Raw genomic sequence first — 16,348 nt, forward strand, 5'->3', positions numbered from 1 at the left:
CTGCTGTCTTCTTGGCCTGTAGGCCGTTACTGAAGAAGGTCACGTGAACAGGACCTTATCTGGAAGCAGAGACCAGAGGCTGTAGGCTTGGATGTATTTACACGGGGGATATAAATTCAACAAACCAATCTCTACTGCACACACAAGACTTTCTCAGCAATTTCAACTTGTTTGCACCGACCCAAATGTAAACCCAGGACTTTGACCATGGAAGGCAATTACTGGAGCAGCATCTCAGTTTGGCAGGTGAAGCTATTTGGGAGGTGGGGGTCATCACACTGAAAGCATGAGTGTTCCCATCACACATCCTGAAAACTAGTTTTTCACGTGTAGGATTTCAGGATCTCCTCTTGGTTGAAAACAAAGCAAAAAAAGAAATGCATGCCTCGGAGATCCTGCCGATGTGCTGGCGTGAATAGAAGAGGAGGGGTGGAAACAAGCGATTGGAACTCAGTTTCCTAGAACAAACCACCATCTGGTCATCTCCTAGGAAGTCCGCTCGACAGATCCCAGAGATGCTAGACAAACAGAAAATAGTCATTGGCAATCTGGGAGACAAATGTATAAACAAGCAGTTCCTGGGCAGTGTGACAAGTGCTAATTATGATGGACAGTGGCGCATGGAGCTAGGGATGTGTTCCGCCATGAAGCCTCAGGGACATAGACCACAGGGTTGTTTCCTAAGGGCAGATGCTGAAGCTATACCTAGCCCAGAGCTCCTGCCCCATAGCCAACGCCTCTGCTTTCTAGAATGTGAATGACCACGGTCACAAGACACTTTCAACTGCATTTAGCTTACCCAGGGCGCCACTAGAGCTCCAACTTATTGCCTTTGAACTGAGATTTCCCGGAATCTCTCAATTTCCATAGGCAGGGGGAACCTCCAAAATCATCTCCCAAAGTCTCTTTCGTCAATGGATGTGTTCTCAGTCCCCTTTTCATGGTGATGCTGTGGAGAATCCTTTTTGGCCAAAGTGTGCATGCATGTCTCAGTTCTGTCTGGAGTGTAGTCATAGTAAAGATTTTTGTGACATCTGAAGAGGAGTCACATAGAAAGCGGTCATATTTGTGGGTCCTCCCAACATTCTACATTTACTTACTGTTCTAATTTATCCACCCCCCAAATCCTTGGTGTGTGTCTTCCCATGAAGGCTTTAGTAGGGATGTAAGCAAGGCCCTGGGAATGCAGCTCCTATTCTTAAAACACTCCTGTACATGTGGGTAGCAATGACTGGACTTAGTGGGCTATAAACAATAACAAAACAATGTGAAGTCTGGAAGGGGTTGTGTTGGGGGAACATGGGGCAAGTTGGAGGGAAACATGGAAATAGATGTGGTATATTAATGTATACATGTATGAAATGCTCAAGAATAAAGACAAACTTTTAAAGGCTTCTTAGGGCATTTCTCCAAGAGAGGCAGTTCTGTGTAAGAGGAATCCCCACTGTTAGGGAAAGGCAATTTTCTCTCTTTACAGTTCATTTTATGCTCATTAGCAGCCCTCTGAGATTAGTGCAGTAATTTCCATGTTATAGATGAGGAGATGGAGGCACAAAGATGAAGTGCCCTTGGCCAAGGTCACTTAGCTATTGTGTGCCAGACTCTGGCTTCCAGCTATGTTCCAGCTCAATCATGTGTTCTCCGGAGAACCAGGGTCTACCCCTGTGCCCCAAAATTTCTAAACCAGAGGGAAGCTCTTTGCTGTGTGACAGGCTTGCCACTCCCCTTGAACCCCATGAATAAAGGGAAGGAAGGTGTTTACAAGTACATCTGTACAGTTGGGGTGTGGAAAACTAGGGTGGGAGTTGAGGACAGGCTCGTGTACAGCTTAGCATTGAGTCCCAGCATTGACCCCGCTGGTGGCAGGTCCCAGGCTCTTAAGGACACAGCAATTTTTGTGTTACAATTTTTGTTTTTCCCTAGCTTTCCTCTAGGTCTCTTCCAAATTCCCAACGGCTGTGGCCTGCCTCATGTTTATGCTCCTATTCTGACCTGTCTCCAGTGGGGCCACGTAGAGAAAAATCAAAGGATTGGGACTTTCTCAGACTGTAAATCTCAGCCCTGTCTCTCACTGTGTGTCCTGAGGACATGAGACTCATGTCTCAGCACTTTGGTTTCTGCTCGAGTAGGTCTTCTGATGCCTTCTCACGAGTTGTGAGGTTGATCAAGCCCAGCACGTACCCCTTCCATGGCTGTGGTGGTCTGGCCCACTTTTTACCTCCCTTGTACACTAGACATGGGGTCAGGCAGATTCAAATTCAAAGCCTCATCTGTTACTTTGTCCAAGTTCTGTTACCTCTCCAGGCTTTGATTTGTTCATTTGTCAAGTGAGTTGGCAATCCCTTCCTTCTAGCGTCATGATTCAGAAAATAGAACAAACACTTTGTGAATGCTGTTCCATTGATGATATTTTATCTGTACTTTTAGACTATTCTGAACATCTCAAAAATTGTCTTTGACATGGAATATTGTAGTATTTAAGATGTGTATCAAAACTATGTCCTTATCCTTAACTGAGTCTTAAATATCTGTGCTCGCACTTCCTAATGAGGGACTAGAGGGCCCCATGAGGTAACAGTCCTCCTGGGGTTCAGTGTCGGTTTTGAGGAAGGTCCCTGAGAAGGAGCATTTGAGAGGTGTTACTTCGGGGTGTATACCGGCAGAGTTCTGGAATGTATACAGATAGAACAATTCTTGCTGGACGAAAGCTGGAGGGGTTGCTGACACTTCCCAGGCAGGACGTTCCCTCTATCACTCTTCCCACGTATCTGTAGTCACTGCAAACTGGACCACAGAGAGACACCCAGCCAAGCAATCATAGCTATGCCTGCTCACATCCCCTAACTGTGAGTCCCACACCTTTTATCTTTCATTCTACATAGGTTCAGCATACTGGGCCCTGAGCATCGCGTCCTCGGTCCCTTTCACCAAGTCACTCATTTGCTTTTGGGACACTGACTCTCTTTTGCACAAAGGACCCTGTAGCATGGATAACCAGGCTGAAGAATGAGGTGTGAAATCCTCAGCCCAGGAGAGGCCAGAGCTACTGATTTAAGTAGTATGCACATCTATAGGATGGACTACCCTCCTCTCTGACATACTTGTGAAGTGTGTGCCTTGACAAAGCTCTGTTATAAGCTACACTACTCCCATAGGGGTGAATTAGGGAACTAAGTTGGTATCAAGAGTCCCCACCATAGCCTTTCTTGTGGTGCAGAGGCAGCTGTACTCCAAAGGTTCTGGGAACTCAAGGACTGGAGTGGTGACCATATCCTAGTCTGTTGCCCTACATAATGGTGCTACCCACAACCGGCATTTATGAGTCATTCAGGTTCTGTATGGCATATGAAAGATGATTATTATTCTTATTACTCTTCCTATTACTATAAAAATAAAGCTTCAGCTAGTCTATAAGGTGTGCTTATTAATTCCAGGTGCAACTCTATTGGCTGAGTATTTTATCTGGCTCCACCCTCTCCTGCAGTGGGGCTAGCTTCTATTATCACTAATTTACAAATGAAGTAAGAAGTAGACTCAAAGACACAGCACAACTTGATAATGGCCTGGAAGTAGTATGGGGTTAAATGCTGACCAGACCCCTACCTTCACTATTCTTGTCTGTTTTAATCAGTTTTGTGCAAAAATCATCTCTTTATCTCTTGCAAGGTATAAATATATCAGTGCATGGATTATGAACTATGACATGGTCATTGTTATATATGGGATCTGGGACAAATATCAATGTGTAAAGGGAGATCAGGTACTGGGGACTAGTAGAATAGTGTTCATGGGGGACATGGGGGGGGACAGGAAGAAGAGTGAAGTGTGGCAGGATGCTAGCAAATGATCCGTCCCTCTCATAAGTGAGAGCAGGAAGGTGAATTCAAAGGCCAAGTTCTTGTGGCATTGTGGTCATACAGATGGATTGGAGGTCTGTGGTGTAGCCAAAGTTCCAAATTGTGCACCTGAATGGGAAGAAAAAGGGGGACCCTCAGCTCTATGGAGAGAGGCCTTAGCTGAGTTAAACACAGAACTCCACTGGTCATCTAAATCAGCGAATGGCAGAAGTGGGTGCACTTGGGAGCACCCGAGAGTTGTCACCCGACAGTTGTCAGTGGGACTCAGATTTTATATTTTTGTGACTGGCACACTTCATTGTGAAGGAAATAGAAAATTTTTCACCCTATTTATTTTGTTTTGTCTTAGATCTGTGTCCACCCACTTCCTGTAGTCTCCTCAAAACTCATGTATCTTGTGTGTCTTTTCCAGATCCCGTGCACGGCCCTCAGAACGTGGAGATTGTGGACATTCGGGCCAGGCAGCTGACCCTGCAGTGGGAGCCCTTTGGCTATGCAGTGACCCGCTGCCACAGCTACAACCTTACGGTGCAGTACCAGTATGTGTTCAACCAGCAGCAGTACGAGGCCGAGGAGGTGATCCAGACCTCTTCCCACTACACCCTGCGGGGTCTGCGGCCCTTCATGACAATTAGACTGCGCCTACTGCTCTCCAACCCTGAGGGCCGGATGGAGAGTGAGGAGCTGGTGGTACAGACCGAGGAGGATGGTGAGTGAGGGATAGTGAGCCAGTTTATGGGAACAGAGAAGGTGAAGTGTGCTCAGGGGTCATACCAGTAAGTGGTGTGGTGCGTGTGTGCATGCGTGCGTGCTTGTATGCATGTGTGCGTGTGTGTGTGTGTGTCTATACACGTGTGTATATGTGTCACATATACATACGTGAGCATTCATATGGAGGCTATAGCTCAGTGGTGCAAGTATCTTCTCTATTTTTTGTTTTTCATCTGACTTTTTGAGACATGGTCTCTCTTTGGGGATTGATGCTCGTAGATAAACAGGCTAATCATCAAGCCTCAAAGAGCTTCCTACCTCAGCATTCACACCACAAGGAATGCAGTCTTACTCTGCCATACACATTTTTTATTTGGATGCTGGGAATCTGAACTCAGGTCCTCGGTTTTACACAGGAAGCAATTTACTGATGGATCGAACTCCTTAACCTTGTCCTCCATCTTCCATCTTCCCACTGTTCTCAAGCTCTCCCTAGAAGCAGACTGTGCGTAGCATGATTCCAGAGTGGCTATGTTGCCGGGAGCAGTGTCAGCTCTGCCATAAGTATGTGCTTGTGGTAACCCCATGTCTCCCCCATATCCCCCGCATGTTCTATCGCTCTTCTTACCCAAGATTTAACTCTTCAGACGCCTCCTGGAAAGGGTAGTTATTTTATTGTTTAAGCATGTTGAGACTGAAAACCAAACAACTTGATTCTGCACAAATTTAAAAAAAAAACAGAATAGCTTAAGGCTTAACGTGAACATTGAATGCGCACAAAGATGATTATCCACCTGGATGTCCCTCAGGCATCTCAAATACCATGTACTGCAGAATGAGCTCATGTTCTCTTCCAGGCTGACTTATCTTCTCGTGTTCCTTGTTTCAATGAGCTACACCTGGGAGAGAGAGAGAGAGAGAGAGAGAGAGAGAGAGAGAGAGAAGAAAATCAACCTAGAAATTTCTTCTCACCCCTCCACACCTCCCACCCACCCATCCCTCCTCCTCCCCTCACCCCTGCCCCATCACACTCCCCATCCACTCCCTCCCTTCTATCCCATCCCACCTTGCCTTCCCACCTCACCACCTTATCCCACTCCACCCTTTCCCTCCCCCGCCCTGCCCATCTCCCCTCACCTCACCATCCCTCCCCCACCCTACAAGGTTCTATGGAGTCTGCTTCTTACACTACTTCTTGGAATGTGTCTCCTACCTTGATGATACTAGATTGGGGAGCCTTTTAAAATAGAGAATAGAACTATCTTCCTCTCTGTCATGGCAATGCTTGTCCTTCTGTTTAGACTGACATCTCCCTTCATGTCTGCAGGATCAGTTCCTCTACTACTATTCCAAAGCTTTACTTAAATTTTACTTTCTCCTTAAGTTATCTTTGCCTCAAGTTTCTTGGTTGTTTCATCCCAGGATTGCAGTACAGTCTGCATGGAACTCCAAACAGTAGCCATCTTCTATATGACAGAATTTGTGATTTCTAAGACATACCTAAGAAACACTTCACTCTGTTTATTTTGGTTTTCCCCTTGGCCTGGCTAATACCGGCCCTATTAAATTCTCTAGAATCGGATTCAATGTAGATTTGTGCACAAGCGATTAAAGAGAGTTTGGGTAGGGATGACAAGGAGGGCAGCAAAGTGGAGGAAGCCCTGTTATAACTTCCGGCAGGTCCGAAGAGAGCTCTCCAGGGTTTGTTATGTATCGCAGATGTTCCACACCAGGGGAGGCAGCTGCAGCTTGTCTTAGATCTGGTTCCATTTTTTATTCAAACACGCAGAGCCCCTATCTCCAACAGAGAGAACAACACTCTTTGAGAAGGCAGACTCTCCAGTCCAGTATGCCTGGGGCACCCTCTTTAATCTCTTAGTACATTGGTTTTCTCAATTATAAAATGAACTTGATATTAATACTACCTTGTAAGCCAGGCGGTGTGTGGTGCACACCTTTAATCCCAGCACTCGGGAGGCAGAGGCAGGCAGATCTCTGGGAGTTCGAGGCCAGTCTCTGAACTACAAGAGCTAGTTCCGGGACAGGCACTAAAGCTACAGAGAAACCCTGTCTCAAAAAACCAAAAAAAAAAATACTACCTTGTAATTTATTATGATATTAGAGGGGGATGGAAGATTTAAAAAAAAAATGGCCCAAGACTCAATTCCAGGCTCTCAATAAGCATTGCTACCTATTACATTTGCAGTAAGACACAGGGAAAAAAAAAAAAAAAAAAACAGAAAGCCTCTGGTACAAAACACCTCAGCCAGCCAGATGTGGGATTTGTCTCGATGTTCTTACCAACCATTGCCCTGGTTGTGGAAAGTCTACTGAGGGTCTTGAAGGACTGGTAGTATACCTGGGTCCTGAAGGGAGAAGCAGGGTTGTGAGCAGAGAGTGGTCAGTGATTGCTATTCCTAGGCTATCGTCTACTGCGGCAGAGAGGAGCCTTTGTGGACAAATCATCATGAGAGAGCCAAGGAGCGCCTCAGAGGGAAGCATTCTCTGGGTTCCGTAGGCCCCTTTGAGCTGCACTATGAGAATGACCTCCATCTGCAATAGCAAGTCCCAAGTCCTACCTTTAAACGCTGTCTTGTCCTCTCTCGTTCTCATTTTTACCACCAGGAGAAAAATAAACACACCACAAAGCCTTTATCAAAACAATGTGGGAACAGCAGTGCTTTGAAATTAAATTTATAGTAAACATCATTAATAAAACATCAATTCCGGCTTCGGGAGATGTGTGGACATTATCATATTAAAGACACCAGCACATAAGACACCCTTCCTTGGTCTGTCGCTCTTCTGAGGCCATGGCTCATAATCTCCTGGAAGGTTCCAGCAGAGTGTGGAGACTCTTTGGCAGTTTGTATTTGTTTTTGTTTGTTAATGTGTTGTCTCAGGCTACTCTTAAACTCTTGGCTGAATCCATCCTCCAGCCTCAGCCTCTTGAGTAGCTAGGACTAAGGCATGCATCAAGATTGCTGTGGACAGTCCCTGAAGGCTAGGGCCAGATTGCCTTCTCCATAGAGGGTAAAAGCATTGGCTCCTTTTCCTGGAAACTCATTCACAGTGAGAAGACACAGAGGTGGGAGCCCTTGAGTGGATGCTTGCCTGAACCTCCCCTCCAGAAGCCAGAGAGCAGCCTCCTAGACTGGGCTCGCTGACTCTGGTTGCTCTCACCTGCCCTCAAAAGTTTTGAGGTGGAAGAGTTCAAGATTAGTCAATTTAGCACCCCAGAACCTTTGAGGGTCCACAGAAAAATTGCCAGAGAGCAGCTCCTGGTCCCTGAGACACTGGGCTTTATCAGGAAAACAACTGTTGCTTTTTTCTAAAAAATTGAATCGACTTTTACTTTGCTGTGTTCTACAAATATCTCAGCTCTTCATGGTCATCATCCGTCTTTATCCAACCTACAGCTAAGTGTACGGAAATGTAACAGAGGCAGTCCTAGAAGGTGCAAACCATATGACATAGAGTCAGAGAGGTATGAGAACGGGTGGGGTAGATCTGAGAGGAGTTGGGAGTTGGGGGGTCATGGATGAGAATGATCAAAATATGGTGCATGAATGTAAAAATTCTAAAAAAGTTAATAAAAATATTATATAATAAACTATGGTATTTAACCTATTAGTTCTTCAGTGTGCATAGCTCAAAGTAAAGATATTCTCATATAAATCCACAATATTATGCAACGTCTAAGAAAGTTGACATTACCTTAAAATGGCACAAGCCAGGCCATCAAGAAAGTCTAGTGCGGTGGTTCTGAACCTGTGAGCCACAACCCCTTTGGTCCTTATGATATGTCCTTGTTAGTCCCCCACTTTTCTGGCATGCTGCAATGCCCCAAACTGTCTGTAATGTTTCTCCTCCAGAGGTCATCACTTATCTAAAGATTTTTGCTTCTTCTTCAGGGAGCAGTCTTTGGGCTCGATGACAGTTTGATACATTCAGTGGAGCAGCAATGTCACTAACTGATCCGTGAAGACAGAGCTGGGGACTATAATTCACCTGTTTTAAATCGTGAGCCAATCCTGACTGAAACACATACTTCCCGATACTTCTGCACACATATTCCAACAGTGAGAACCCCGGTTTTCTGCATCCATCTGTCTGTCCATTTGCACAATCCCAAAATGTACCAACCCACCAGCAATTAGTGGGCCTACTAACAGAACATTTTCATTTCTCTGCGCTACACTTTGCACTGCTTAGAATGTGCCGTCAAAATACTGTGTTCAAACATTCTGAGTTTCTATCTACATGAACTTAGTTTTAATTTGATAGCCAATTAAGGTCCTTTTAATTTTAACGTTTTCCTTCCTCTATGCTTTGAAAAATAAATGTTACTACTTCCAACACGCAAATCAGTTGCTTCTTTAAAATGTCAGACTCTATGTTATAAAGGATTCCTTCTGAGAAATAACTGACACGATTCTTTTGTATTCTTCTATTCCAAACCTGATAGACCAACATTTTAAATATAAAACACTGCATTTTGCTATCCATTTTCAATTTAGTATTGCATGTATATGTATATTTTAGATACGACTGCTTGGTATTGGATAACCAATTAGGAGGTTCATTCCTGGGGAAGGCTGATTCTCTCTCTCAGCAGCCAATGGCTGCAGCTTCTGAGATATATACAAGACACTATCTCACATCAGGTGTTCTGATCCTCTGGCTCTTACAATCTCTCTGCTTCCTCTTCCATGCATTCCCTGAGCCTTAGACACAGGGATTGTTTTGTGGATATCAGTTGGAACTGGTTACCCCATGATCAGTTGTTATCTGCTTTTGGACTAACTGTGTCCCCTTCAGCCACAAACATAAAACTTCTTTATGAAGGAAAAGAGCTACATTGACGTTTAACTGTTTAATTATTCTTTCATTTCCATTTTATATAGTTTATTTAACAAAAAGCAAATAATATTTGTCCTCTTCTCTTCCTTCTACCTTCTCTTTATCTTCTTCCTCCTTCCTCTTCTCTGCCACTTTTATCCTTCCCAATCGCCCCCCACAATTCCATTGAGCCCAGAGCCTTCCATATGCCTGCACCACTGCGGCAACCCAAGGTTCCCTCCCCCTTCTATTTAATACTAAGCCTAAGGAATAGTGTATGCTTCATCTGTATTTATGTTCACCTTTTCTATCTTAGAAAACATTCCATGTAAACAATGACCCGTTCCCTTAACACCTTCTTGGTGCTATGGCTGTGTGGAGCGATTGCATGAGTGTCCAGTGGCAGCTGTTTCAGTTATGTTCTATGACCTACTTTTTTTCGTCTAGGTCATCTTGTGCCCCCCCCCCCCCATTTCAAGCATCGTATTTGCTGGTTGATTGGTTGCTTGCTATAAAGAGGTGCACTGTAGTCATACTGCAGCCAATAGCCTTGTTGTGTAAGTTGTTGGGTGTTGGTGGAGATGTATTTTCAGGTAAATTCTTCACGGTAGGCTTGCTGAAGTCAAAGGGTAAATGCACAATCAATTAAGTTCTCCTTCAGAGAAAGTCTATCATTTTTCATTTTCCCAGGCACTGTGTACGGATTTAATCTTCACACCAAATATGAAAGAACAAGCAGGATTTCCCCCTGTTGTATAATAAGGGAATGTAATTTTAACAATACATAAAAATGTAATTGATTATAATAAGCAACAGTATAAAATATATTAACATAATTGATATTTGATATGTTTAACCACATCTAATAGGTATATTATCCCAAGGTGGCAAAACAAGCTTAAACTCAAGTGCTTTCGTGTAAGGAAAAGTAGCAGTGCTCAGTGCCTTAATTGTGTGTGCAGTTCTTATGAGCCTACTCAGTGGGTTTCTTAGGTTACTGTGAGCCGGAAGGAGAGTGCACATTGCCAAGTATAGGTATAGCTACACTAACAAGAGGGGGCATGTAAGAGGTAAAGTAATAGGAAATAACAAGGCAGATGTAACGCAGTGAAGATGGGGAGAGTACGGATAGAAAACTATGTACCTTAGGAGGTCCTTCCAGCCTCATTTCACTTCAGCTTCTTGCACCATGGTGATTGTAAAGGTGACCTTGCAGTGTTATGAGTGACAGGGAGAAACACAGTTATGTTTGTCATAAGCCTGCAGTGAGTTAGGCTTTGCACTCATACTCTTGTCCTTGGAGTCTACGGTCAACCACCATGGTGCTGGGGCTGTTGCCATTGTTGGGCAGGTAAGGAATTCATACATTTCCAAGTCTTACCCGAGTGGCCTCCACTGACCATGTGATATGAAAGCCCAGAGCTGGCTGAAGCCCCTTTAACTCTCTTCCTGACTTTCTCTGTCTCTGCAGCATACTTTACATTAGTCCTTTAGCTTTTGACCTGTCCCTCTAGAGGGGTGGAAGCTTGGTCAAAGCAGAGATTTCATTTTGTTTCAGTGGATGGATAACTCTGATGATGTTTTAGTGGATGGGTACCTCTGATGGATGTTTTCCGATAAGAAGGATGTTGGTCTGCACTGTGTGCTCATAAACCATTGGCTGAGTAATGAGTTAATGAATGAGTATCTGACATCAAAGCTCATGCCCCTTTCATGACAGCATGCTGTTCGTGAATGGGCACTATTTCATAAGCTGGGTACTTGCACGTGTCCTTTAGGTGCAACTGAAGCTCACTTGCCCTGGCTTCCTAAAGCTGACTGTTGGTAGCTCCTCTTGCCTCCAAGTTCGGTAATACATTTACTGCTTAGAGTCAATTATGGTTGGAAAATTCACACCATGTAAATTAGAAAACAAGTTATTCTTTTCCTCCCAAAGAGCTTGTGAAAAAAATATTCAGTAACATACTACTGTTTTCTTCAATAAAAGATGTAGTTGATGTCTTGAGCTATGAAGATTCATCTGGAAGAAATAATTTCCCTCCAGTGAATCTATAAAACATGAGTAGAATGAAATGTTTCTCCAATTTTTTTCTCCGTAAGACTCCCTCACACACACTGGTGTCTGCTGAAGTCTTCACTAATCAGTTTGATTTTTAAGTTAATTCTGGGCCTCTTTCTGAGAAGTGGTCAATCGGCCAAGCTGCCAGTGAGAACCCTGAAATGGAGGGGGGAAAGGAGGAAAGGAGGAGAAGTCCCAGTTTCCTAGTCCATGGCTCTGAGCTCTTCCATGTTCAGCTTTTATGCTTTCCATTACTGTCCCCCAAGTTCTCCGTGGTGAACCCATCTTACAGATGTGCAGATTGAGAAAATAAAGAAAGAAGAGAAGAGGATAGGTCACAGGGCAAACAAGATGGAAAGGGGACAGAAAATGAGGGAAAGCAGACAAGAGATGGAGAAACTTCCTTTGACAACAATCTGTTCTCTTGTCTATTGAGATAAAAATCCCCCTTAAATTACCACCTGACTTTAAAGCAGAAGAAAACATCTGGTTTAATTACAGTGAATTTACATGAACCTACTGACAAGAAGCACAGTTAAAATTAGAAATTTTACTGTGCTTTTTTTTAAGAGAATGAAATTATAAAGTAATTAACCTTTGTTGTAGAACTCTGTCAAGAGGATGGAAAGTTCCATGCTGTGACAGAAGAAGAAATGAAAGTGTGGACGAGGAAAATGTGGGTTCATTAAAGAATTATACAGAATTAGAAAAAGGAATTGAAGGTAGGCACAGGATTAGAAGATATGACAAAAAGAAATCTCCCAACACAGCAGAGTCTTTTGAGAGAGAGAGAGAGAGAGAGAGAGAGAGAGAGAGAGAGGAGAGACCCAGTTTCATCAAATGAAAGTCACTGTACTGCTTTGTAAAGGACGTCCTGACCTACAGAAGCAGGGATGGAGCGGGAGGGAAGAGCCCTGGCCTGAGGCTGACTCATCTTGACCGTGGCTGTGACACCTGGCAGATGCAATCACCTTTCCACCTCCAAAGTACAACCCCACAAGGTGATGGGATGGGAGAAAGGAGCGCATGCTCGGGAGTGGAAGGATGTGAGCTGATTCCAGCTCTCTTTGTCACCTTGTTAGGACACCTTGCTTATGATATGCATATTCTAAGCATATCTGTCCCCCCACATGTAAGATGGGACCATAGTGACAGCAGGCTTCAGTCAGTGTAGAGATGCATATTTGGTCAAGGAGAGTAAAAAACTGAATGTTTATCCCTAATCAAGACGTCTTTAACATCATCATGATCCCACTCATGCGCTCCATCCTCAACAAGGCTCAGGAAACATCAAGGAAGAGTCAGAAAGGATGTGAGAGCCAAAGGATGGGAAGGAATGCTGTGGCATGCTGACTTCTGGACATGACATAGCTACCACACTCATGAACTCACAGAAGCTGTGGTCCTCAGCCCAAGATCAGGACAGCTAACGTTTTGACATTAATGGGGGAGATGGCAATCTCCAGCCCAGGCCTCTTACTAAAGTGCTATTAGCAGTTGGTAGCCGATGTGGGAAGTAAGACCACTCTCCTGTAAAGGTGTGGTGCCTGCTAGCTTTCCCACAGCTCTCCATCCATATGGTGATCAGACAGAGCGGAAGAGGGAGAGGAGGGAGGGGAGAAGTGTATGCAGCAGTGGCAGCATACTCGAAGCTGTGAGAATCTTGTGTTAGGGGAAGTGGAAGGAGCTGGATGGGGAAAGTGAGAGTGTGATCTTATTTCATTGTATACATGTACAAAATTCTTACGAATAAAGAAAATATATGTTACAAAGCTACACTCCACAGATGTCTGCACATAAAGCCCTCAGCTGTGCTAAGTGGTGCGGAGCCAGAAACAGAGAGAGAATATAACTCTTGATTGGAAAAAAGCCAGGCCAAGGGTTTATGCATATTTTCTCCTCGCCGTGGCAAAGGAGGACTTTTAAACAGCTTCGAATCTTTATTTAATCCAGATTACAAACACTCAGCTTGACTGTGACCTTTCTTCTTTCACTCCTTCAAGTTCTATAGGTACAAAACTTCAATCCCCCTGGAATGGACCTTTCTCCCCTCGGCCTTCCCTCCTGTTCCCTCCCAGGTTACTTGTCAATCATTCCAGGCCCCATCTGCTTTCTCAACCTCTCAGCCTGGCTCTCATGTTCATGTACGTGGAACACTGTTTCATGGAATCCCTCACCTATCCGAGGCCCTCTTTTTGTAGCTGACCACACAATACCCTTCCATTTATTGCAGTTGAAATCAGGGACACTGATGGAGTTTGTCCTAAAAAATGTCCAAAAGCAGCGTTCTTTTCCTAATGAATTCATTATTTCTATCTCTTACAGAATAATTATCTGCATCCTCAAATATCTGTCACCTCCCTACTGCTATCACAGTTAGCTGATGACCTTGTCTGCAATACTAAGGAGACTGAAGACATTTGATACTTCTTGACCCACGTAATGCCCACATACTCAATCTTTCCTCTTGTTTCTAGGGATAAAACATTTGTTTTCTAAGTGAAAACCAATTTCTCTACTTAATGTGCCAAATCCTACTTCCCTTTCCCTAAGGGAGGTCATTACTCTAGTGCTAGTCTACTGTCTACCCTACAGCTAAATCCTTCTCTGTAAATGATTATTGCACGTTCCATGGAAGCTTTATTTTCATCATCTTTAAAAAGACAAAAGCAAGATTGTCCAATCTTCCCTTCTCTTCCAGCTGCTTTTCCACATGACCAGTTTCCCCTTCTGAATTTCATGAACACACTTAGCCAAAGTAGCTCAAATCCAGATCACTTCTCTGTAGTAAGAAAGAGCGGCCGGGCTGCGTTCTGCCACCCAGCTAGCTTTACCCCCGAAATAATTACACGGAAACTGTATTCTTTTAAACACTGCCTGGCCCATTAGTTCCAGCCTCTTATTGGCTAGCTCTTACATATTTATCTAACCCATTTCTAATAATCTGTGTAGCCCATGAGCTGGCTTACCAGGGAAGATCTTAACCTGCGTCTGTCTGGAGTGAGAGAATCATGGCGACTCCTTGATTCAGCTTCTTTCTCCCAGCATTCTGTTCTGTTTTCTCCGCCTACCTAAGGGTTGGCCTATCAAATGGGCCTAGGCAGTTTCTTTATTAATAAGAAATCACTCCCACATCACTTCTCCAATACAGTTTTTTTTTAGATCACCTGTTGACTTAGTTTGTCTGTTATTGTCATAAGATGCCATGACAAAACTTAAGAGGCAAGCAGTTTGTTTTGGTTTTAATTTGGCAGAAGAGTTCATCATGGCAGCAGGAGCTGAGGCCTCTGGTTCCTTTCCATTCACAATCAAAAGCAGAGTGCAATAAATGCATCTGCTCTACTCATTTTCTCATCTCTACAGAGTCCAGGATCTTGAACCAAGGAATGGCATCACCCACTATAGGCAGCTCTTCCTGCCTCAATCAACCTTGTCAAGATGCTCGTCCCAGGCACATTCAGAGATCCATCTTCTAGGTGACTCTAGATCATACCAGATACTCATCCACAGGTACATTTAGAGGTCCATCTTCTAGTGGCTCTAGATCATATGAAGATGCTAGTCCCAGGCACATTCAGAGACCCATCTTCTAGTGGCTTTAGATCATACCAGATGCTCATCCACAGGTACATTCAGTGGTCCATCTTCTAGTGGCTCTAGATCATATGAAGATGCTAGTCTCAGGCACATTCAGAGACCCATCTTCTAGTGGCTTTAGATCATACCAGATGCTCATCCACAGGTACATTCAGAGGTCCATCTTCTAGTGGCTCTAGATCATATCAAGATGCTCATCCACAGGCTCATCCAGAGATCCATTTTCTAGATGACTCTAGATCATATCAAGGTGACAGTTGGGATTAACTGTCCTGTGATCTTAATGAATTCAACCATCATTATTCCAAGAGTCTAATCTTATTTAGCCAGCCATCACTATTGGTCATGGTTGGCTGCCACATCCTCCTTAAACTCCATTTTCCACATAGTTTCCAGGTTATCACACATTTCTAGACATCCCTCTCCCTCGGGGACTCCTTTCTCTCCTGTATTTCTTTTAAACATCTCAGCTTTATTGGCTTATATTTTTGAGTTTCTTTACAGTCATTTCGGAATCAAAGGTTGGATAGACTTGGGAAAGCAGATTTGTAGACCACATAGATCTCTTTGGCAGTTATTTTATTCTTTTATTCTGCTGTTGCAGCAGGAAAGTATCCAGCAACAATATCTACATGATTGGGTATGACGATTTTCCAATAAAATTCTATTTATCAAAGCAAGCAGCCGGTTGGATTTGTATCAAGGGCCACAGATTGCTGACTGTAGATCCATTTATTTACCTAATTATTTCTGATCCCTTGGCTTTAAAATCCACACACAAGCTAATAATTTTTCTAATGTATGTCTCCAGGCCAGACCTCTCTGCAGCCCTCCCGAATGATTTACTTACCCGCAAGCTCAACCCTCTCACTTGGATCGCTCTGGTCCTTTGGAATGAAACATCCCGAATAGAAGGAGGTAGTCATCACTCAACCAGTGTCAACCTCCTTCTCCCCACTGTCTTCTCTATCTTAATTAGTAGCACTGTGTTTTATTAGTGGCTCCTCACTTAATGAGACCCTGGGATGCACAACTCTGGGAAACCCCTTCATGTTAGGTTCTCTGTAATTGGTGCTCCAGGCTCACTCTCTACATCTTACTCATCAGCATAATCTCTTAGTTCTGCCATCAACATAGTAGCTCGGAGACATTGAACAACCTATCCCATTGCTGGTTCACAACCTCTATTGCTGCCTCCCTGGTTTCAGCTGCTTTGATCACCAGTGTGGATGATGTGAGCAATTAGTCTTTCAGCCTCAATCCTGGGCTCTCCACACTCTTC

The 16,348-nt window shown here is 43.9% G+C and overlaps 1 protein-coding gene across 13 annotated transcripts in view; it reads left to right on the plus strand.

Moving 5' to 3' along the window:
• Ptprt (protein tyrosine phosphatase receptor type T) overlaps window positions 1-16,348 on the plus strand; it is a 1,081,821-nt gene that overhangs the window by 684,679 nt on the left and 380,794 nt on the right. For all 13 annotated transcript variants that reach the window (XR_005976047.1, XM_041670836.1, XM_041670844.1 and 10 more), the window contains exon 8: window positions 4,270-4,566. Coding sequence is in view for 12 of the 13 variants with exons in the window: in XM_041670836.1 (XP_041526770.1) it covers window positions 4,270-4,566 (297 nt within the window). In the remaining variant the exon portion in view is untranslated. The remainder of the gene's footprint in view (window positions 1-4,269; window positions 4,567-16,348) is intronic.

The sequence above is a fragment of the Microtus oregoni genome, unplaced genomic scaffold (genome assembly GCF_018167655.1).
Source record: "Microtus oregoni isolate MIOR12 unplaced genomic scaffold, Mior012 000020F_ref0000438, whole genome shotgun sequence".
In the NCBI taxonomy this organism is placed as follows: domain Eukaryota; kingdom Metazoa; phylum Chordata; class Mammalia; order Rodentia; family Cricetidae; genus Microtus; species Microtus oregoni.